The 25,581-nt window shown below is 37.1% G+C and overlaps 1 protein-coding gene across 1 annotated transcript in view; it reads right to left on the bottom strand.

Annotated features, from left to right (window-relative positions):
- The window catches only part of ACC (acetyl-CoA carboxylase), a 776,633-nt gene that overhangs the window by 676,526 nt on the left and 74,526 nt on the right, over positions 1 to 25,581 (bottom strand). Inside the window, exon 4 of the mRNA XM_081728639.1 lies at positions 20,859 to 21,039. Within this exon, the coding sequence (XP_081584765.1) occupies positions 20,859 to 21,039 (181 nt within the window). The remainder of the gene's footprint in view (positions 1 to 20,858; positions 21,040 to 25,581) is intronic.

Below are 25,581 nucleotides of genomic sequence, written 5' to 3' on the forward strand. Positions count from 1 at the left end.
AAAGCCAATCGAATAAAATAAAGGATAAAAATGATCTGAAGCTACACAAAATCTGATCTCCAGAACAAAATTCGAAACTTGGTTGGAAGAATCAACACCAATAAGTAACATCGAAAAGGTTTTAACAATGGAGGAACGTTTCTTTGATTTAGAAGATACAAATACATGCATAGTGCACCTAGATTTAGTGACATTTCCAAAAGGATTTGCTGAGAAAGTGGACAAAACACATGAAAATTCTGACTTAAACCAAATAAACTATATAGATATAAAAGAAGCGAACAACGCGGTCAGAGTGTATTACTCCACAAATAAATATCAAGTAAAATTTTTGCATATACGATCGAGAAAGCAAGAAGCTATGAAAGATTTGGAAATTGTACTAAAATATATACTAATGGTTACACTAAGGAAAGATAAAATTTGGAAAGAGATAACGGCTCCAGCACTTTCAATAGGACAGTAGGGTAAACAACCACAAGAAGTCATAAAAAGAATATATAAAGTAATAAGAAATTCCAAGAAACTAACCTTAAAAATGAAAATACCAGATAAACAACTCTTCAATACAGCCAAATTAACGTTAGAATACCATGAGAAAGAAAGTAGTGAAACCGTAGCTTATGGGAAAAGAAGGAAAGAACAGGATTTAGAGCATCCACAAACCAAAATTAAAGAAGATAATATCAAAGAGATGGAGAAGAGAACAGAGTGGAGAGAAACTGACAAAATGGATAGACTACTAACAAGAGCAAGAGAAAGTGAAATTAGACTCACAGGACACCAAAAATTTATACAATAGCATAGAAACCCAAATGATCCTAGGAAGATTAGAGGAACCAAGTTATTGACAACGTCTCTAAGACTCTTAGTTAGGTACCATATTGAGAAAGGAGAAACGATATCCTTCCTACAACTTGAAGACATAGACGAAATCAAACTTGAAACGAACGGGATAACCTCATACCCAGAACAACTGCTTGAACATGTGAAATCAGTTTACAAAAGAAGAAAGAAGACCCTCAACTTCAAGAAAGTGTATAGGGAATTTATCAAACTGTATGGACGTATTGTATTTGACCACAGAGCGGAGTGGCCACGCACCCACGTCAAAATATATGACCCTTGACCACAAGCATGGATGAACAGAGAAAGGATGAGAGAATAAAAATTATGCAGATAAACGCAGGTTTGTCAATTACAGTAATGGACGAGATACAAGAACTCGCTGAGAAGGAAAATATAGACATAATCCTCATACAAGAACCCTATACTAAAAACAAAACAAACAAACAAACAAAAAAAAACTAACAGCAATGAGAAAAACAGAAATAGTGTACGCAGGAGAGAAACCTACAAATAACACAGGTGAAAAACAAAACACACGAGGAGGAAAACCAAACTCAAACCACATTGGAGAGAAACCTATGGCAGTGATAATGAAGAGAAACAAATACTACAAAATTCTAAATCTAACCTAGTTTAGTGACCCGTGGACAAATTGTATAGAACTTAAATCACAAAATGGAGATATTATGATATTAAACTGTTACTGTTAATACTGCCTCCATGTAGTACCTTTTTTTTAAATACCATGACCAAATTTTGTGACACTCACAAAGACATACTTATATATGCCGACGCGAATGCTAAATCTCCAATTTGGCACAGTAGATATACAGACGACAGAGGACAGAAAGTAGAAGAAATGATAGCAGAAAATGATCTGGTAGTAATAAATGAAGAAGGTCATCCATCCACGTACAGGAATACCAACATAGACATAACACTAAAAACATTGCAACTCAGCGAGAGAATAACAAATTGGAGGGTACTAGACGCGGCTACCCTAAGTGATCATAACGTAATACTATTCGAGATAAGCAACAAAACAAATTCTAACAGCCTAAATGAAAACGATAAAACGGTACTATATAACACTAAAAGAATAAATTGGACTAAATTTTGGGAGACAATTAAATTGTCACAAATTGATGACGATAGCGATGTTGATGAAATAGCTGAAACATTGGAAACTGAAATAATTAAAGCAATTAAAAGTTCAACTAAAACACGAACATTAGATGGAAAATCAATAAAAACAACTCTCCTTTTGGAATAATGAACTACAAGATTTAAAACTAAAAACGAGAAGAACTAGGAAATTATATCAAGAGACGTGGGAAAAAGAATTGAAACAAATACGACTAAGAAAATATAGGGAGCAAAAAGAAATATATCAAAACAAAATAAAGGAAATGAAGGTAAATAGTTGGAAGAACTACCTTAAAGAAAATACTAACCTAGAAATTTGGGGCGAACCAAGGACGAAGATGAGGTGCACAAACAGATGAGAGAAGAAATGAAAATTTTACCAATAAACGACGAAATTATGGAAGAAACAACCAATCAAGAAATAAGTAATTACATAAAAATGTTAAACAAGAAGAAAGCAGCAGGTCCAGACACGATAAAATCATGAATTTTCCTGGAAAATGCAGATACATCGTCACCATATCTACCAAGACTCTACAATGTACGCCTCAAGACGAAAAGAATTCCTAAAATATGGAAACACTCAAACTTAGCGATAATAAAAAGAGCGAAGATAAAATAAATGATGACCGTAAGGTACGCGTATATAGACCGATCTCTCTCTTAAATATAATAAGAAAAATATTCGAAAGAGTAATCACTAACAGACTAAGCAAATATCGAAACATAGAAAGAGACAAGCTTCAGCATGACTTTAGGAAGAAGAAAAGTACGGAGACAGCTATAAGGAAGCTATTAGAATTAATAGAAAACGGAAATATAGACAAGTACCAGGTAGTAATATATATTGATATCAGTGGAGCTTCTGACAATTTGTGGTGGCCATCACTCTTCAAACAATTTAAAAAAATGAAAGTACCTAAATCATTATACCAACTAATGTTAGAATATTGCAACGAAAGACAGGTCACTTACAAAGCACCAAATAATAACATTACAACATATACAACAAAGGGATGTCCACAGGGATCCATATGTGGCCCAACGATGTGGGACATCGTTATCGAACCTACCTAAAAGCACTGGAAATTACTGAAGACACAGAAGGAGTAGTCAGCTATGCAGACGATATCCCAATAGTTATATCAGCACGATCAAGAGACGAAATTGAGAGGAAAGGGAACCAATCTTACACACGCTTCAAAAACGGTGGGAAATAAATAAACTGAAACTACCAGGAAATAAAACTAAATGCACAATATTCGGGCAATCTATACAAAGAGATCCAATATTAAAGATTAACAACCAAAAAATTGAATGAGTGAAAGAATTCAAGTATTTGGGAGTATGGATTGACGATAGACTGAACTACGCTAATCATGTCGGAAACGTAACTGACAAAGGAAAGAAAGTAGCACATAAAATACTCACAATTCCAAGAAAAGACTATAATATACCCAAAAAGACTCTACATACGTACAATATTGCTGTAATACTGGGCTCAGAATATTTGCAAATATAAAATAAAGGGAACAAATAAAAGAGTTCAGAGAGGAGTTTTAATTAGAACACTAGGAATAATCAAAATACTATCGATGGAATCCTTACAAATGCTTGCACTAGAAGAACCAATCCACTACCAAATACTAAGAGAGGCTATAAAACGATGGAAAATAAATAATGATACATAAAAATAATAGAGATTTTAGGTACAAATCCGAACAACGAAGATGAACTAAATACGCTGATAGAAAGAAAATGGCAGGAGGAATGGTACATCACAACTAAAGGAGAAAAACTCAAACAATACATACCAACTATCAAAGTAAGGAAGGAAATTGGTGAAATAAAGAAGAAAACTATGGAAGCGCTGTCGGGACATGGACCTTTCAAAGCACATTTGGAAAGATTAAATATTGAAAATGACGAAATGTGTTCATGTGGAGAAATCCAACAGCTGAACACGTAATATGGAATTGTGAAAATTATGTAACTAGTGAAGAAATAAGGAATCACAGAGACAAACTTAGGGATGAAGATTGTACTAGTTTACGGCAGGATAGAACAAAATTCGACAACTTCCAAAAAATAACAGAGCATGTAGTGAGAAACCTATAGAATAAACGAACCCAGCGAAGAAGCAAATAGCACTCATCACACTAGCAAATAGCAAAGAGCAAATAGCACTTTGAAAAGACACAAATTAAATTTTAAAAAAAAATTCTAAGAGAAACAATTTCAAAGTTCTCGCAAACACTCAGAACTATAATGTAAACTTACGTTTCTTTTATTTATTTATTTATGTCGTTTTTATTTTTATAACCTATTTTTAATACTGTGTTTGTGTGTGTTAATGTTAGTGTAATAAACACGTATGAGAAACAGTGTGATAAACGCATACAGAATCATAGAAGAAACTACAAGACAGTTAACACCAAAGAAGATGTTTTTTACACTGTTTTGTTTATTTTCTAAACTTCTTACTTTCAGGGTGGTGAATGGGCTGCTTCCCAATCATTTATATTATGTATTAATCAATTATTTTCTTTCTTCTTTCAGGTTACTTTCTGCATGTAAAAAAGGATAGAGAAAGATAAAACAAACAAACAAAAAAAGAGAGAGAGAGAGAGAGAGAGAAATAAAAGGACATAGTTTTAAATATTAGGTGTCATGCTGAAAAGAAATGTGCCTCACTAATTTGCTGAGGTTTGACAGTCGAAAAGACAGAGAGATAATAAAGAAACATCAACGTATAAGAGAGAGAATAAAGGCAACAGGCAGTTGTGTCTGCCATAAATAAGTCCGAAAGTAATCGGCCAAGACACGGAAAAGTGGAGGCTTTTAAATATATATTATATATACACAGGGTGTTTCAAAACGACAACGCAACGACAGCAGAAAAACAAAGGCCCTTATCCATTTAACTAACTTATTCACACACTATTTTTGGAGACAGGCGTTCGCTACGGAGCAAACTTATTACCTTAACACCACCTAGACACATGCAGACATGCTCAAACTTGCAGAAAATATGTATATCTCATTTTACCGGAAATAGGTCGATAATCCCTTATCCAAATTACCCTTTCATATTATATATATATATATATATATATATATATATATATATATATATATATATATATATATATATATATATATATATATATATATATATATATATATATATATATATATATATTCCTTACTTTACGCTTTGTTAAGCCTCCTACTCTATCGTAGATATTCTTCCCACAGCAAGAGACGAAAGAATGCCACTCAGGTTCCAGTCCAAAATCTGTTTTGTGGTTACAAATGTTTGATTTTTGGTTTTTCTTTTTCTTTCTTTGTTTCTCTTTTCTTTTTTAAAATTTTAATTTGTCGCTTCCATTTGCAAAGTAAATAATGAGTGTGCAGAGATATGGTTCCACCTACTGTACTTACACTTTAGAATCAACTTGTAACTTAAAAAATCAATTAAAATTGATTACCAATCTAATCTTCTAATCTAATATAAATAAAATAAAGAGTTTGTTTGTATGTTTGTCCGTCTGTCTGTCCGTGTGCGGCCTGGGGACCAGACGAGTGCGCCGAGAGTCACCAAATTTTGGTCAGGGGTACCTTGGCCCAGGCCTCAAATCAAGACGAAGCCCTTTTTTCCAATTTCGAACCAGGGGGGTTTCAGGAGGGACGTTTAGCCGAACCGGCTTGGGAACCAGACAAATTGACTGAGAGTTACCAGATTTAGTCACGAATACCTTGGTCCAGGCTCCAGACCAGAGTTAAACGTTTATTCGAACCAGGGAAGGGGGGGCTCAGGGGAGCGTTTACTGGGACATGTAAAAGTAGCAGAAAATGACCGATATTAGTGTCGAATTCATAGTTTTTGCGGTCGCTGAAATCAATGGTAAAACTCCGATCGCATTAACTTTCAAATTCACGCTATTCACCTCCGGGTCGGGAGTCACCGGGGGGGGGGGATACCGAGACATTTAAAAGTAATCTAAAATGACCGATATTAATGGTAAATCCACAGTTTTCGCGGTCCCTGAAATAAATGGTGACACTTCCATTAGCGATGACTTGCAAATTTAGTTACAATTGTATGCAGGCCGGGAATCAGCGATTGGGGGGGGGGGGAGATCAACACATGTAAAAAGTAGCCCAAAATGACCGATATTAGTATCAAATCCATAGTTTTCGCAGTCGCTGAGCTCAATGGTGATACTCCCACAGGCGTTGACTTCCAAATACAGCCCTCGTGCGAAGCATGGGTATATTCAACTAGTAACGAATAAAAATATGAAGTAAAATATAGTATTAAAAGAAGTAAAAATAAAAATACTATTGGAAAATATGAAACTGAATATTACAATTGAATTAAGAATAAGTCCTTCAACATTAAAATAGAAATAATAAATTAAAACAATGTTCTATGATTCAAGTTGGTAACAATTTAGTACAGACACAAATGCTAGGATAGCACCATAAGTATGCGTTTTCCGTGCATTTTTTTAATATTCCCAACTTCGTTTACAGTCAAATATTAAAGCTGAAATTTCTAGTGTAGTTTTCTCTTATATACATGTATATTTATACATATTATATATAATACACAGCTGTTTATTCCATGTCCCACTAGAGATATCATACATCGAACATTGCAAAACTTAAAAAAATTCAAATTTTACACTTGTAGCAAAAACTCTATTAGTGTTGTTACTCTAGCTACAGTAACTATAGTGTAATATTCGGAAGAATAACGATACACAGATTTTCCCACATCTTTTTATTATAAAGATTTCTATATAGTTTGTACACTAGATTACAAGTAAGTTAATTTTTAAAAATTATTTCCTCTATAATTGAACCTCCTGCCTGTTGAAGCTCGGAGGCTTGTGGGTTGCTGGTTAAAATAACCTGTCCGTTGCAGCTGGGTCTAAAGGAAACTCTTTCCGTTACAGCTCAAAAAGTAGGTCAGACGAGTCTCTCCCGGCTGATACTGCGTAAAGATATTTAACACTACAAACACCAGAGCGGTCATTTTGAACGCTGCATAGGCTTTGTTTAATTTGTCTAGGGAATGGTAAATTTTTAGTGTTTATATTTTTTTTTTTTATTTTTCATGAATAGGCAAGGGCGGATTAAAAGAGGGGGCGAGGGGGGCAATCGCCCCCCCCCCAAGAGCCCTCTAAAATATTAAAATTACACACACTGCCGCTCGTAGCTTACCGCCACACGAACGAAAGTTTGGGATCATTCTTGCATTATTTCAAAAGAGGTTAATTCTTTAAATTCTATTTAAAAATAGCCTCCGTTTAGCATGCCGCGTTTACGCTAACGATAATTCGAGTCATAATATCAGATAAATCTCAGGAAGAAGGACGGTGTTACTTGAGGCTAGAACATCTGGAAAACTATCCATGGCTGGTTCTTTCCCATAAGGAGAGGGGTCTTTTTTGTAAATATTGCTCACTTTTTGCAACGGTTTTTTTAGGGGGGGGGGGCTATCGAAGAAACGTGCCTCTCCAAACTCTTGAGATTAAACCTTTGAAGAAATTCGCTACTTTCTACGGTATTTTAGAAACTCACAACAAGTCACAATATCACATTAACGCTCTTGAGGTCGGAAAAGCGTTTCTGAAAAACTACTGGGAACCAGTGAAATCAGTCGAGAATCAAATCAACTCGTCAAGAAGACAAGTCATCCAAAATCGCGACAAACTGAAATTAATGTTGGGAAATGTGATATTCCTTGGAAGGCAAGGCATTGCTTTTCAAGGCCATACGGACAAGAGCATCGATTTCTCCGTAAATGTGGGGGACCATTCAGATGCAGAATTTATATATATGAGGATTTTAGACAAATTGCATTCAAATTATGTCAAATATTGTATATTCATAAATACAATAGGGAGGCCCACATGAGATTTGGGGGGCCTGGCCCCCAGGATCGGCGCCCTTGCACAAGGACGGTGCGTGTGCGGATAATTGGACCTCAGATGGTGACAGTGCAGAAACTAAGTTCAACGAGGGCAATTTTCGAGAATTGCTCAAATTTAGAATGGCTTGTAGTGACAATCTCTTAAAAAATCACTGGAAAAAAGCATCGAAAAGGGCCATTTTTGCCAATAAAACCACACAAAATGCCCTCATTGAGGGTTGGGGATGAGAAATCACGTCTGTAAAATTGTCAATCGAGTGCGAGAGAATCAGTTTTATTCTATTTTATGTTATGTTATGTTTGATAAGACTACGGTCGTTTCGCACACATCTCAGCTGTCTTTGATTCTAAGGTACGAACACATGGGTGAAATAAGAGAAGACTGCTTCGGTTTCATTGATCCTCGATCAGCAGAGCTGAAAGGTGAGGACATTGGTTCGAGCTCGGAATCGGAACACCCGAACTCTCACTGACTGGAGGGAAAATTGGAGAAATTGTTCTATCTTTGCTACGAGATTTCTCACTCGACCCGAAAAACTGCGTTGGTATTGGTACAGATGGTTGCGCCGTCACGACCTCTCAAAGTCGCCGGGCAGTGCAGGAGATCCAGAAGGAGGCTTTAAACGCGCTGCACTGTTCATATTGCAGTCACAGCCTCAACTTGTCCATCTTCAGGTCGTCGTCAGTACAGTGCATGAGGAACTGTCTGGGAACAACGAAAGAGATCATTATGTTTTTCACCGCATCGTCAAAACGTAATACTGTCCTTAAGCTTATGGTTAGTGGCCAGTTGGAGACATTGTGTGAAACGAGATGGGTTGAACGGATCGACGCGGTGTTACAATTTCACGTGAAATTTCAATAAATAAGTGAGGTTCTACAGTGTGTTCCAAGTGATCCGAGTTAGATACAGCAGCCAAAGCATGGGCACTTTCTTCTGCCATGCACGACAGCGAGTTTATCGTAATTATTACGTGTCTTCAGGGTGTTCTCACGATAACCCTCCCCTCAATCGACTTTTGCAGAAGACAAATTTAGACATGAACGCAACGTCAGATGCCATTCAGAACACTATCACAGCATTAAAAAGGCAACTTTCGAAGCAATATCCAGAATGGTTACAAGTGTCGACGTGCAGATTCAAACTCCTCATCTCGCCCAAAGGCAACACATCGTACGAACTTCAGGCCAGATGACACGGCATCTTACTACTGAAGAACTGTCTACATTCCGTTGATAAAGTCGGTTGTAGAAGACCTCAAAACTCGTCTTGCGCAGGAAGTTTTAAATGTATACGGACTCAACATTGTATTGCCAACACGCGCAACTGACTAAACTCTGAGCAACAACTTCCGCGTTCTAGCAGAAAGATTTTACAAAACTATCGGAACTCAAGAAAAAATGATGTTTTCCCTCTTTTGTTCTGAATTTGCAATCTGCACTTCTAAATGGAAGAGAATTAAAGAAAAAGGTGGAACTCTATCACGGACTGTGTTGGAGGCCTTGACCACCAGCGACGAAGATCTTCACGTGACTATTCGAAAACTGCTGCGCATACTTGTAACCCTGTGTACGGATTCCACGTTAATCAGTAGGTCTCATATAGCCTCGCTGCTGAAAGGACGTTTAACTCAACATCAACTCAACTTGTAACCCTGCATTCGAGCGTGGCCAGTGCAGAACGATCTTAATCCACATTGCACCGACTGAAAACGTGGTTGCGATCTCGTTCTGGCGAAAAGCGGCTGAATGGACCAGCACTTTTAAATGTCATAGGGACATTGTCGTAGATGGCGACAGTGTTATATCGACAAATACGCTTTGTGCGGTATTCGCCGAAAAGCGTGTTTTGCGTTTAACTTGTAAGTTCTTTTGTCCTTTTGTTGAATTCATTTTACTCAAAACACAGAAACATCATGAGCGTTCTAAAATATGTTTAACCTGATATTTTTTCTAGAGAAATATTTAGTAAAGCATAGCCACGACCAGGCCTGTAGACAGAATGGGCCTTATACTGAATCGTTCTGACGCGTGATTAGTGCCATACTAAAGAGTTCGACTAACATATATTCCCTGCAGTAGTAAGGCTTTTACTATGACGCTAATCATAACGTCAAAATGACTCTGCAGTAGACGCAAAATGATAAGGCGGAATATCTTTTTCGGGGAGGGGGCATTGTGGTGTAAATTCCGTAGCAATTATATCCTTCACCCTCTTTTCCTGAATCCGTTTTACCTTTATTTTTTTGGGGAGGGAATTTCGGGGAACATATCCCACTCTACAATAAAGAGCCCCCCCTAAGACTTTTTTGTTTAATCCGCCAATGTGAATAGGCCATGTGATGTTTTCTTTAAAATGTTATCTTTGTGTTGGCAATTGTTTTTGAATAAAATGACGTTATACCTAGAAAGACCAGAAGCGGTCAATTTGACCTCTAGTAATATTGATGAATTTTCCCACTGTTGGTTGGTAAGTTTCTTTTTATTATTTCCCGACATTAAGTTTAGTTATTATTATTATTATTAATATTATTATTATTATTATTATTATTATTATTATTATTATTATTATTATTATTATTATTACTAGCATGCATTTGCATATTTTTCAATTAATTCATAGAAATTATCTTTTTGTTTATAAAACTATATTTTTTCTTCAGAACTTAATTTGGGTTTTCTCAAAAGCTGGAGGTATTACACTGCATTTTTTGTAATTCTGCAGTTTAGTGAGTAAACTGTGCCTTTTGTTGGAAGACCGTCAACGTGTCAACATCGGCGTCGTTATTGTTGTTATTTCTCTCCTTTTTTGGTGTTACAACAACTCGTGATTATTTTTAGTGGCATGAGTGGACAAAAAGGTCTTTCGCACGAACAAATATTGACTGTTTTGCGGGACATATCAGAAGAAAATTCCGATAATGATTCGATATCTGACTAAGTTGTTAACGATGACAACCTTGTACCCCATGAAGATAGTTCGTCATGCGAAGTTTCTTCTGATAAAGATGATGTCCATACGGTGTATTCGTGCTCTTCATCTATGAGTAATCCACCTGAAGAAATAAGGCAACAAAGAGATTATTTGTACGGTCCACATCCCGGTGAAATTGTGCTTGGGAGAGATAAGAAAACTGTCTGGAGTGTCAGTGATTTAGGTGTTAAACAAGGAGGCAGATTAAGACAGCAAAATGTTTTACGTGATTCTCCAGGACCTTCATTTGCCAGGCATAAGCGTAATGATACTAACGAAAGCACAGCTTGGAGGTTATTTTGAAATGAACTATTTTACGGCATATCAAGTTGCGTACAGAAACTGAAGCTTGCAACAGAACGAAAGACAATTCTCGGTCTGTCGCTCTCCAAGAATTAGATGCTTTTATAAGTTTGGCGTATGCGAGAGGAATTTACAATGCTACTCACCTGGATTTGGATTTGATGTGGTCAGTCACCTGAGGACCACCTATTTTCAGAAATACAACGTCAAAAAATAGGTTCAAAGAAATTATGAAATATCTACGTTTCGACCTGCGTTCAACCAGATCTGAAAAACTCCAAACAGATAAATTTGCATTGGCATTTTCAGTGTGGAAAAGATTTATCGAAAATTGTTCTGCGTGTTACAGACCTGGTGAAAATCTCACTGCCTATGAACAGCTTCTTCCCTGTAAAGCACAATGCAGATTCATTCAGTACATGGGTACCAAACCTGATAAATTCGGAATTAAATTCTGGCTTCTGGTAGATGTCGACTCGAAGTACATTTGTAATTCATTTCCATACCTTGGTAAACATGAACATCGATCGGACAACGAACCTTTGGCAGAGCATGTTGTCATGAAACTCATAAAACCCTACGTAAACAAAGGACATAAAGTGACAACGGACAATTTTTTTACCAGTCTAAATTTAAGTGAAAGGCTAAAAGCAAGGAACACAAGTATTGTTAGTACAGTCAATCGGGTAAGAAGAGAATTTCCAGACAGTACCAAAACGCCAAAGATGGATGGTCACAGCACAATTATACTAAAAACAACGAGCGACACTACGCTAACTATTTACCAGGGAAAGAAAAACAAGAATGTTTTAGTTCTTAGTACTCTTCACAGCAGTGTTGAAGTAACCGGAGGGGCTAAGAAACCTGAAACAATCCATTTCTACAATCAGACCAAGTGCGGTGTTGATGCAGTTGATCAAATGTCTCGGAAGTATTCAGTTCGAGCAACGTGTCGTCGTTGGCCCGTGTACGTCTTTTTCAATGTCTAGCTAGGATCAATGCTTGGATCATTTTCAAGAAGGTAACAGGGAAAAATATTTCAAGGCACCAGTTTTTATTGCAGCTGATAGAGGCTCTACAATTAGTCTATGTGAAGTCGAAAGAACTAAAGCAAATAGTTACACATATTCCATCGACTTCAGCAGTCAATCGTAAGCGAAGTCAGTGTCAAGTACTTTCGAAGTGCAACCGAAAAAAAAAAAAAAAAAAACTTGTAAAAAATCTGTATGTGGTAAGTGCTCTGCAAAGGTAATCAAAAACATCACATGCAATCAGTGACTAAAATCTTTTCGAAATGAATATGTTTACTGCGCGAGCACGGTTTAGTGGTTGGTAAGCATATATATATTTTTTGAGGTTTATTTGTTACTTTCTTATCTCACTGTCCTCAAAATTGTGATTAAGAGTACAGAAAATATGGAATTTACTGAAAACAATAACCTATATCCGAAAGCTTTTTCTTTCTTTCTTTTTTATTATTTTCATCTTACTCTTGTAAAAATATAGATGTTTCGTTGGCGAAACTAAGTTTGTAGTTATATTTCTTGCATTGTTCTCTTTATTCTTCCCATCAACAACCCAGGACTGACTTTTTTCAATATTTTATGTTGATTTCTTACAAAATTACAATATATTTGACATGAACACGAATGTAACACGTCTTTTCTCCGTTACACGTCCTCCAAAAGACATAACGTCAAAATGACCGCTCCTGGTCTTTCTAGGTTGAACAAAAGTTTGTTCTTTCGAGTGTTAATTTACTACAGTGCAGTTTGTTTCAACAAGCTTCGCTGCATTCAGTTTGGTACTTTATTTCTATTGAGGCAACAAAAACCTGAGAATATTGTTTCCTTAAAGACAAACTAGAGAAGCTGAAATAAATATTAATATAGTCTAGGCATCGGGGATTAAAAATTGAGTTCTAAGGGCAAATCATGTAACAATATGGCATCTAATATTTTTTGAATACACATCCATCACTGATCACAAAAATGTTGGATGCAAGAAAAAAGCACCTCACTGGAGGGGAGGGGGAGAAAGCAGAAATTTTAGCCGTTTTTATTATTCACTATATCTCCGTAACAATTGGAGCTAGAACATCCAAACTTTTTTTCAGTTTGTTTGTCTAATTGTCTTCTACAATTTAATTCTAGTGCATTTTTGAATTAAATATAACGGTTTTCTTGTTATTTTCATTTTTAATCAATATTGGTTGTGCGGGACGTCAATTTTTTAGCCACAGATTCTTTATAAGATCGAATTCAGAAAAATGATTCCTCTGAAAGTTTTCCGTCATTTTGTGCTCTTTCAAAAAATGTATACTTATATTAGTGTAGGACTAATAGTGCCTGAGTTATAAGTGACTTTATTCTGTCGTGTGGGAAATTGATCACTGATCGGCCCAAGAGTTGCCTTTTCGCAAACGATAGATATTAGCAGCTGATGATGATTAATATATATATATAATCTTGTCTGCCTACGAGTATATATAATCCTGACGATTGTCTGTCTATAATCTAATTACAAATATCCATTTTAAATATCTATTGAGGTGCTTTTCGGAAAATAACCCTTGTCAAAACACAAAATTTCTCTGAAAAATAAAAATAGAGCTTTCTCTAGTGCACAGTATGAAAAACTCTGCAAATCTATTTCTCACATGTCTCTGATACCTTCTAAAACATGCACAGACATGCAGCGTTCTATTCATTTTCCTGAAAAAGTCTTGTTTCGACAAGGGTTGTTTTTGCTACAAGTCCTTTGGTTTATGTACTACAATGGTACTGAGCGAAGTAGAGCAGGAGCCAGATTTCAAAATTGCCTTCAAGAGAGAATTATGAATAATTTGCCATCCACGTTATATATATATATATATATTACCACCTTTCCCTCTTAATACTTGCTGTAACGGTAAGAAAAAAAAAATAAGATATGCCTAACACATTTTATAAATGCTTAGTTTTAAACTGTTAAATCTTATTTAGAGAATAAGCACTTGCCTATTATTAAGATTGTGTACAGTTGCTATAATACAATAAATTTATAAAGATATCAAGTGCATTTTGCACCTCTACTAGGGATTTGAACTGGCGTCCTCTAAGGTGATTGTCCAAAGAAGGAACAGGTGATAATCGAACGGTGCAGTGTCCGGAGGGCATGGCGGATGCAATAGTGTTTCTCATCCTAGGCACAGAATGGTGTCCCGCGTCACCCTAGCCACGTGGGGCTTAGCGTTATTATGTAACAGGAGGACTCCTTTGCGATTCAGAAGTGTTGAGTTTTTCTTGAACACAGCTAAACTACTGACAGTACACAATTGCATTGATGCTCTGACAGGACTGGTAGTAGTTCCCGATGCACGATGCCGAGAGCAGTCCATCATGGTGCTGTGCTGGTTTCGGCTGTTTTGGAACCGCTTCATGGGATGCTAACCAATTACGACGGAGCATCGTACAGGACTCACTTCTCATCACATATCAAAACCCTGTCCAGAAATGGCTCCTTCCTCAGATGAGACACCAAAGAAACACATGTGTCTATTCGCGTTTCCTTCTGGCCCGGAGTCAAATCATGTGGGACTCATCGACCCAACTTGCAGTGCTTCCCAAGTTGATAGAGGTGCTGCCGAACAGTTTTTCCACTCACACTCAATTGTAGTCCCAGTTCCTCACATGTCTGGCCACTGTTCGCCTCAATTGCTGCCTGAAGATCTTCATTTTGTACATGTGTTGGTCTTCCGGCAAGTAGTGCGTATTCGAGTGTTTCGTCACCATCCTTAAACTTGTTAAACCGCCACTGCACTGTCGACGTAGTCACGACACCCTTACCAAAGGCCTGGTACATCTTCCGCCCGCTCAGCGGCGTTTGACCCCAGTTTGAATTCCTACAGCAAACACGGCCTTATGACGCTCTGTGGGGGTTCCATGTTCATTCTGTCCTTACGTAAGTTCACGGTGTAAGTGAACTGCCACAACCAGGTAGTATGTTGGATATGCCCACACCAACAACTGACCTTCGCCTTATCTCCATTCGCATTCAACTCACGGTGCGAGGGCCTATTGAACACAGACCTCCATAAAAACGACAGAACTTTCTAGGTTACCTTTATATCTCGAAAAAGATAAAGAAATTTGTGACGCCTTTAATGCAATCATTCAGTCTTCTTCATCGCTCTGTTCATTAACTGATATTGAATTTTTATACTCGCTCGGACAACTACATATTGAAGTGAACAAGGAACCGCGATTCTTACATTTGCATTTCAAACCTACACACTCAAGTTTTTGACAGCTACACATGGTAATCTCTAAACAAGCTTTGGGACTATCTTCGAGTGTTTTCAAAACTGACTTCAGAATTTGGTCCTCCAAGTACTATCCGGAGTCTTCTAGGCACGGTAGAACAACCTCGAAGTTATCAAATTTCCCAAATTGCTGTTTGGAAATGTTGTTTCAGAGCATCACTAGTTGTAGATAATTTCCCTGGACTGTATTTTCCTAAAAGTAGGAACCTAGCTTAATCTTCGCATTAACCTTGAGGAGATTTGTGAAAAATAGTTCTGCAGATTCAATAGCGCCTGCTGATAAAGAAATCTATCCTAAGGAAAATAAAAGGTCAAAGTTTTCTGATATGAGTAAGTAGACAATTCTTGCTCTTTGATGTCCCAACTGGATATGATGTTATGCCGCATCCATGTAGAGCGTGATAAGCAATTACCTAGCTTCTCATTCTCAGATAACTGGTGGCAAAGGCGGTGAACTGGAATAAACATTTGTGTCTTTGAAATCCCGCCATCATGTACAATTCTTTACAAGAAATTCTGTGATAATGGTGTATCAACAGCAAGAATACGTCGGTGTCTCTACTCATCACTACCATTCCTTCTGAATTGTGATTCATAGCATTAAGTATCATTCTAGAATTCTTCACGCTTCCCTTCAAGATTTTGAACATCGATCTCGAAGTTTGACTTAACACTCTTCTGATCTTTAAAACTACCGGAGACAACAACAAAGAGTTTCGAAGGTGATAATTCCAGCAATGCATTATCTACTTATGGTCTACTTACTCAGAGAACTGTGTGCTTTTCCCTAGGACAGATTCCTTTATTAGCAAGCGCTATTGAATCTGCAGAATAGTTTTTCACAAAGCTCCTCAAGGTTAGTGCAAAGATTAAGCTAGTCTCCTACTTTTAGGAAAATACAGTCCAGAGAAATTACCTCCAAATAGTGATGCTCTGAAACAACATATAAAGAGATCCTATTACCAAACAGTAATTTGGGAAACGCTGACAAGTGTGAGATCGATCTACTAGGGCCAAAAGACTCCGGATGGTGTTTGGAGGGCCAAATTCCGAAGCCAGTTTTGAAAACACTCGAAGATATTTCCAAGGCTTGTTTAGAGATTACCATGTATAGCTGTTAGAAACTTGAGTGTGTAAGTTTTAAATGCAAATGTAAGAATCGCGGTTTCCTGTGCACTCTAATGTGTAGTTCCCCGAGCAAGTATAAAAATTCAATATCAGTTAATGAACAGTGATGATGAAGACTGAATGATGCATTAAAGACATCACAAATTTCATTATCTTTTTCGAGATATAAGAAGCACAACATTGTTAAAAACTAATTCTAGAAATCAAATAATTTGTTCCCTTGTGTAGAGATTTCTTAAGGATATGGTTTCCTTCTGTTTCGTTTCGTATTATAGATTTATTGTATTATAGCAACTGTACACAATCTTAATAACAGGCAAGTGCTTATTCTGTAATAAGATTTAATAGTACCATTGTAGTACACAAATCGAAGGACTTGTAGCAAAAACAACCCTTGTTGAAACATGATTTTTTCAGAAAAAATGAATAGAAATCTGCATATCTGTGCATGTTTTAGAAGTTATCAGAAACACGTAAAAAAGACAGACTTGCAGAGTACTAGAGAAAGCTCTATTTTTATTCTTCAGAGAAATTTTGTTTTGATAACGGTTATTTTCCGAAAAGCCCCTCTATAGATATTTAAAATGAATATTTGTAATTAGATTATACACAGACTTAATCATCATGATTATATACTTGTAAGCAGACAAGATTATATATATATTAATCATCATCAGCTGCTAATATCTACTGTTTGTAGGAAGGCAACTCTTGGGCCGCGCAGTGATCAGTTTCGCACACAACACAATAAAGTTGCTTACAACTCAGGCACTATTAGTCCTACACTAACGTAAGTATACATTTTTTGAAATAGCATAAAATAACGAAAACCTTTTAGGGGAAACATTTGTCCGAATCCGGTCTTGTAAAGAATCTGTGGCTAAAAAGCACGCCACGAGCAACCAATACTAAGTAAAAGTGAAAATAACAAGAAAACCATTATATTTAGCTCAAAAATGTACTAGAATTAAATTGTAGAAGACAATTAGACAAACAAACTGAAAAAAAGTTTGGATGCTCTAGCTCGAATTGTTCGGAGATATAGTGAATAGTAGAAACGGCTAAACATTTCTGCTTTCTCCCCCTTCCCTCCCGTGAGGTGTTTTTTCTGGCATCCAACATTTTCGTGATCGATGATGGGTATATATTTAACAAATATCGAATGCCAACTTGTTACATGATTTGCCATTAACACTAGACCGGCTGAAGTACAAAATTACCCAAAACGGTGGCGACCGGTTATTTTGACCGCTATCGAAAATCTGGGTTGTAGTGATAAAATACAACATACTTTTTCTTTAATTTCTACTTTACAATGTAGAATTACTTTCTGGGAGAATTATGGAGTCATTTAGCCTATATGTTCCTAAGCACATTTATTTCTCACATTTTGTTATAATGGATGTGCCACAATGCTTTACGTGAGTAATACGTGTACATCAAGAGGAATGAAAGTAAATCACGCAGGACCATTTTTGCTTAGTTCAAGCATTCACTCATTGTCATAATAGAAACTACACTCACTTCCATAATAATAATAATAATAAAAATATTCGTGAAATAGAAATTACATGATATAATGAAACGAGTTTCTTATATATAAATGTTGGTGAATGAATGTCTAAATACGTGAGTAGTCTGGAGAAAAGGATTACAAATATTACACTCACTGCCATAATATAAACCAAATATTCATACACCATCACTGCTCTCACTGTTACATCAACAAACTACAATCGTTGATATCATTTGTACAAAATATTCCTGAAACGGAAGTTACACGATATACTGAAAATAGCTTTACAGATAAAAAATATTGGTGGATGAATGTCTAAAGACGTGAGATATGTGGAAAAGAACGTTACTGACAATGTTAGCACGTTACTTGTTTCACAATCTGTCCGACGCATTTGTCGCACACAAACTTCTTGCAGGTTCTGCATCGTGTTATTGTTTTGTTTCCCTTACATGATCCGACTTGACACTGATGCCTTTTACTGGACTGTCCTCCTTGAAGCTGTACACATTCCCGTCCAGGTTCAACCTTTCTTCCTTTCCTGCTCGCAAGGTATTTTGAACGGAGTTCTTCTGCAATCTTCAGTAAGGAATTACGTCGACTAATCTTTTCCTTTCTCACTTCATGCTACAAAACACAGACATTTATGGCAGCCAAATAAAGCGTTGCAGAAAATTTGAAGAGGCCAACGCCGTAAGGGAGATTTGGTGGAATATCGTCTGGCCAATTGGTCTACAACGTCTACCCACACTTGTTGCTGTTGTAAAACTTCACAGTTTCTGGTAGCATTTTACCAACTGTCTCCACTTGAACAGAGGAATGTATTGAACTGAGTATAATGGCATTTTTAGTAGATTTTCCCTGATACAAAGTCAAGGTACAATCATCATGTTTCAGAACTGCAGTATTGTGTAGGTTTGCTCGTCGACTTTTCGCTTCATGTGAAATTTCTTTTCTCGCACGTTTCACAGCACCTACGATACTAGTTTTCTCGGCTTTCAATTCTGGGCAATTGATAGGGATGTGAAAAAAACATGTCTGTCGTTACGTTCCTCCCCTCGCCTTCAAACGACTCGACTAAACGAAGAACAATACCTTCAGCAACAGACATATCTCTCGGTCTCATTTCATTTTTTCACAAGTACGGAAGAGCATTTAGTACATACTTTGACTGCACACCAACTGCCAACCAGAACTTTACTACAAATTTATTTGGCTTATTGGCCATGTATTGTGTGAAAGAACACAGTGCTTTTGTTGGAAAAAGCTGCTCGTCAATGGTAACATTCTGCCCGGCTTTATAACATACCTTGCAATTCTCAATGAAGCGTTTCCACGCCTCAAATATAGCAGCGAATTTGTCTCCTTTTAGTCTTTCAGATCTTGTGCTCTTTTTGTCAAACCTTATGAAACGTTTTATTTGTTTGAATCTATCCCGTGACATTGTTTCCCCCCCAAAAAAAAAAAAAAAAAAAAAAAAAAAAATGATGCTTTAGATGTTGTACTTCAGAAAAAGTCCACTGCTGTTCACTGCAACCGAAGGCTCCTCGAGCATACAAAATTGCCAGAAAAGCCTCTATTTTTTCAATAGAAATAGACCACTCGTCTGTGTTAAGGCATCTTTTTGCTTCCACTTCAGTCATTTCCTTTATATGACGAAGCATGTGGTCATCAATGAGCAGTTTGAGGGCGCTGGAGAAAGAGTTGGATACAATATTTTGCACAGCATAGTTTGTCGGTCCTCCATTTTCTCGGAGGACATTCTGTTGCTGATATAGCTCCTACAGGTTTTCCTGGTTCTATTACTGTCCACTTTATCCCTCCCTGAACTTCAATAACATCACCAACTAACAAGCTTTATTCTTGTAGTTTTTGTTTCCTTCTCTTACCTCTGTTTGAAGAAGAAGCCGATGGTTTACTACCGCATCCTGCAACTGGCTGAAGTATGGTGCTGCCATCTTCCTCACTCTTCTTGTTTCAGGTGAACCGTTAACAACTTGACGCACAAGACGGTCACAGTTATCAAAGTCATCAGAAAATGTAGAAACTTCAAAATCAGAAATGCCACAATCTGATTCATTTTCACTTATGTCACGCAGTTCTTCCAAAAGTTGCTTCGGTGTAAGTCTCTTTTTTTAAATATGACTCAAAAGTGAAAACACTTGCTGATAACAATGCACACAACGTAAGGCATTCATTGCATGTTGAAAAACAAAAGAAAACCTCACTGCAAATAGGTAAAATGTGCCCGGTCAGAATGACCGCTCTCAGTCGTTCTAGGTATTTTATTTAATAAAATTATTATTTCTCATGCTATGTTTCTTTAAAAAATATATATTTTTCTTGTTCATACTGAAAGACGAAAGGTCAAAAAATAAGCGCATTCCGACAAAAAATAAAAAAAAAAAAAGGTATGATATATTAAAAATCTAAAACGTTCAAAATGACTGCTTCAGCCGTTCTAGTATTAAACACGAAAAGGAGAGCACTTTTGTGAAGTTGATGCCTAGACTAATAACCTAAGATCATTTTTTTTTATTTTTTTTTTATTTTATAGAGCCATCCAGTGATGTCAAAATTTGAATTTATATATATTTCCTGTAATGGGCACCTCAATTGTATTATTTTCCTACTTAAAAAGAGAGAGAGAGAAAAAAAAATCTAGTAAATTCCAAACTAAACACACTGAAAATACCTGATCCAGACCAAGGTAATGTTGGAATTTCCGCGGTTTGTGCAACAATACTTGATGCTATCTTGTCTCCAAGAGCCCACATTGCCTTCTCTGGTGGTCCAATAAACGCAATATTATTTTTGTGAAGCAGTTCTGGCAGCTTGGGATTTTCTGATGCATGTCCCCAGCCAGCCCACACAGCCTGAAATGAACAAATGTAAAGTAAGTATAAGTACTTTCGAAGTGCTTAAAATAAAATAAATGAGTACCGGAGTAAGCAAAGAAAAAAAAATTAATAACATGAGAAAGTTAAAGCAATTATTACACGAGCATAAATGAAAGAGAGCCAAGTATGTCCTTCACCAGGCTAAGAGCGAAAAAAGGCGCAGCAAAATAAAAAATTAAAAAAAAACTTCCTTCCCCTCCTACTTTCTCTCATCTTAGTTTACTAAACTTCAGCAGACATTTCTACCTTCTTGTCTTTCAATTATTTTCATGCGATAATGTTTTACCTCTAACTATTTTCTGGCAGCTTCTCTTTCTTATATCAGGTTAAAGCCTACATTGTTCCAAATCACTACAAATATGCCTGTATGAAGATTTACGAAATATCAAATCAATCAAATTTAAAATTTATTCTTGTTTTATATGCAAACAATCAATTTTAGCAAACTGAGAACGTAGTCAATCTGAAGGTACTCTAAATAGTCACACTAGAGGCAATATCTCTAAAATTTCATGGTAGTTGCAGTAAGAAGTCATTTTCCGAATGTCTATTCCTAGGTTTTTCAGTGCTATTCTGAATCTAGCAACCTTTTTGTAGGAGACAATATCATCTTTTCTCAACGAGGCATTCAACTAGGTCCACCACTGTTTGCTCTGACCCTCCAACGAATTGTCAATAACATAAACACAGAGTTTAATGTGTGATATCTCGAAATCAGAGTTGCTCTTGTCACGCTTATCACACATCTCAGCTCATTCAACATTGTATTTATTGCCATCTATTTTCAATACCAAGATTAAATTATTTCCTCCGATGTTCTCCATCCTGGCGTGAAGTGGATTTGCTTGAGAAATTTGACAATACTATAAGAACAGGATTGCAATCTATTCTTAACTGCACCCTAAACAATGAATCATGGTTACATGCATCATTACCAGTCAAAAATAGAGGTCTCGGAATTCGTCGGGCTACAGATGTTGCTACCGTCATTTCTTGCTTCTTTCTATGGCTCAAGTCAATTAACTGGGACTCTGCTACAGCGAAGAGTCGAATTGGACACTGATTCAGATGTACAAGATTGCATTGACAATTGGTCTGATTTAGTGGGGTCTGCTCCTCCGGCTAACGAGAAAAGAAATCTTCAATCAGCCTGGGACGAACCCATAGTAAAACATATTTCCTCCTTATTACTTTCAACTCATAAGATCAAAGACAAGGCCAGATTCCTCGCTGTTTCGTCCCCGGAAAACGGTGCATGGCTCCAACGTCATCTTCTGTTGGTCTACATCTAAGCAATGAAAGTTTTCGTATAGCTACAGCTTTGCGGTTACGAGCAGATATTTGCGAACCACACTATTGTCGTGCTTGTAATGTTCTCGTCGATAAGAGAGGCTTACGTGGCTTATCATGCAAGAGCAGGGCACGTAGACAATCACTGCACTCAAGCGTGAACGATATCATTTTGAGCACTCTCACATCTGTAGGTGTCCCATCAGTACAAGAACCAAATGGACGCAGTCGTTCAGACGGAAAAAGACCAGACGGAATGAGTTTAGTGCCTTGGAAGAAAGGGAAAGCTGTAGTTTGGGACTTCACCTGCACAGATACTTATGTTCCCTCCAATCTTCCACATTCGTCATCACGCGCAGGTCTCGTAGTTGCTCGTAAGGAGACCGATTAAAGGAATAAATATATTAATCTCCTTGATAAATATTGGTTTCCAATTGCTATCAAGTCAAGTGGTACTTTGGGTCAAGGAAAAGCTAATGGCGGATTACCCTTACCGTACCACTTCCCTCTAGGCCTAATATGTATTACCGAAGCTTTTATCTACTTATTATCATTACTACGCGGGTTAGAAGCGGAGGTAAGGAACTTACGCACATAGTACGTATAAACAATTAATATCCCTATAACTCTTCCCCAAATGTGCGTATCTTAAAACTAACTTTATCATTTTTTTAAAATTAAATTCTAGCCCGAAATTATGTATCATATTACCCTATTCCCATTTACAAAACTTGACCTTAATTCAAAATGGCGGATTTCAAGATGGCTGCCGTCAAAGTCATACCTACCATACGACTTTCCCCTAGGCCTTATATGTATCCACATGGTTGTTCTTCACTTTAATCATTAACACTCCGTTTACAAAGGATAGTAAGGGACTTTGCAGTAATCTCCAATAACCACATCACAACTCTTAAAAATTATATATATATATATATATATATATATATATATATATATATATATATATATATATATATATATATATATATATATATATATAAAAATGCACCACGGCAAAAATTTCTGTCAAATAATGCATACATGCCCTTTATCAGAAAAAAAGTCATTGAAATCAGAGCCGAACACTTGGCTGATGTCCCTTGTAAGATATTTTTATAGAAATTGAAGAAGAAAAACAAAGAAGAAACAATTTGAAATTTGTAACAATCAAAATTTTCTTAGGTTGGCTGAGTGTACCCCGATTAGGAAGTAAAATACATATCGCATAAGCGACGAAGAAGCTGAAGATGGCGGCTTAAGCGAAGATTGTTTTGTGTTTTAGGATTTTTAGAGTACATATTTTGTCTAATAGTGATAATTTAAAATATATATATATATATTTCTAAAAAGCTCTCACAGTTTAAAAATAATCGTACTTAAATTTGCATCTTACGAAGATGATGATGTTCCATTTCAGGCTGGTCAGTTCGCCTCCAGAACAGAGTACAGATGACCTGTTCCTGTCTGGTTATTCCATCTAAGGGTCCAGTTTTCTTCAGAAGCTGAGGTCCATCATGATGCAGTTCGATGCAATTTTAGTTTTCATATCTTTGAAGCTCTTCATTAGTCAGCAATACGACATTGACTCCACTCATGGGGTTTCCAAAGAAGCAGCCGATGTATAGTTCAGACCTAGCTCCAGCATCACCATCCGTTGTCCAGAGCAGCTGGAGTTGCATTTTCTGTCACACGTCGTGGTGGCTTGAGCATCTCTCCACACGGTTACGGGCCTTGAGAATGTTACACCCAGTCGTGGTAATGATTTGCCCAGTTTGTTCTGCATACCCTGGACCAGCAGCTGTTAGTTTGCATCCCATGACGTCATCCAGCTTCCGGACGCTTCATCAACCGGCTTCATCTGCCATGAGGTTTCTTCCAGCGGCAGCACATAACCGTCGTCCAGGACCTTCATGGACCATTCCAGACAGGCTCCACAGATTTTTCAAATGTCTCAGCTAGCAAGCTTACACCATCACTTCCTGTCATCATGAGAAAACATCTTCACATCATCTTCACTCCAGCATCCCTGTTCTTGCAACCTAACACCAAGAACAGTCCATCAGATGAACTATGGCAGTGTTTTAACTTCTACATCTGATTATGTTTTCCGGCAGCAAGGGTCTCCACTTCGTTTCTCAGCATGAACGCATGATGCTTCGTTGATGCCATCCGACGCAATCTTCTTCGAGACTAGACATCTCCGAAGATAGCTGTCCAAGGATATCTCGCTCACCTGCCAGACAATTTCAGCATAATTCAGTGGATTTGTGCAACCATAAGAATGAGACGCTCACCGGATTTCCTGCCAAGATTTCATCCTTCATTAGATGCTTCATCACGTCGTCGCTCATCGCTGACAATCATGACGTCACCTTCCAGTAGATGTCTGCAATTTGACATCCCATCAGATTTACTGCAATAAACTACAATGTTTTGTCAACACGCACGCCTTCTTTTTGCATGCCTCAACAACCAGTATTCTGGTGCAACAAATGATTTCTTTCAAACTCATTAATGTACATGTATGAATTTCAATTGCATTGCTCACACTCTTCGTCATTACTTCTGCATTCTATTTTTCACATTTGTTTCACTTGCAATTCATGCAATTCATTTTATTACTTTATTCTAACTTTTGCAGAATCTGAAAAGGAAATCAATAAAATATTAGAAAACCTGAGGGTGGGCTTTGAAGACTAGGCGATGAAAATAAATGTTAGAAAGGCAAAAGCCATGGCGATTGGAACGAAGAGGTCTGTGTCAAATATTAAAGTGAGATGGGAGCAAATAGAACAAGTGAATAGTTTTCGATATCTGGGTAGTATTCTTAGTTATGACATGAAGCGCAAACGTGAAATGAAAGCAAGAATAGGAATGGCGAAAGAAGCCTTTAGGAGGAAGAAAAGTCTGTTTTGTGGGACCCTGAATAGAGTTGAGAAAAAGACTCATAAAATGCTTCGTGTGGAGTGTTGTACTGTATGGGGCGAAAAACGTGGACATTACGTAAAAGTGATGAAAAACGACTGGAAGCCTTCGAAATGTGGGTGTTCAGAAGAATGGAAAGAATTAGTTGGGTCGAGTGGAAAACGAATGAGTGGGTGTTAGAAATGGTGGGGGAGAAAAGAACACTTTTAGATATTGTTAAGAAGAGGAAGGGAAACTGGTTGAGACATTGCCTAAGAAGAAATTGTATCATGAGGGACGTAGTAGATGGTTTAGTGGAGA

Source organism: Thermobia domestica, chromosome 10 (genome assembly GCF_964235325.1).
Source record: "Thermobia domestica chromosome 10, izTheDome1.hap1.1, whole genome shotgun sequence".
Lineage (NCBI taxonomy): Eukaryota > Metazoa > Arthropoda > Insecta > Zygentoma > Lepismatidae > Thermobia > Thermobia domestica.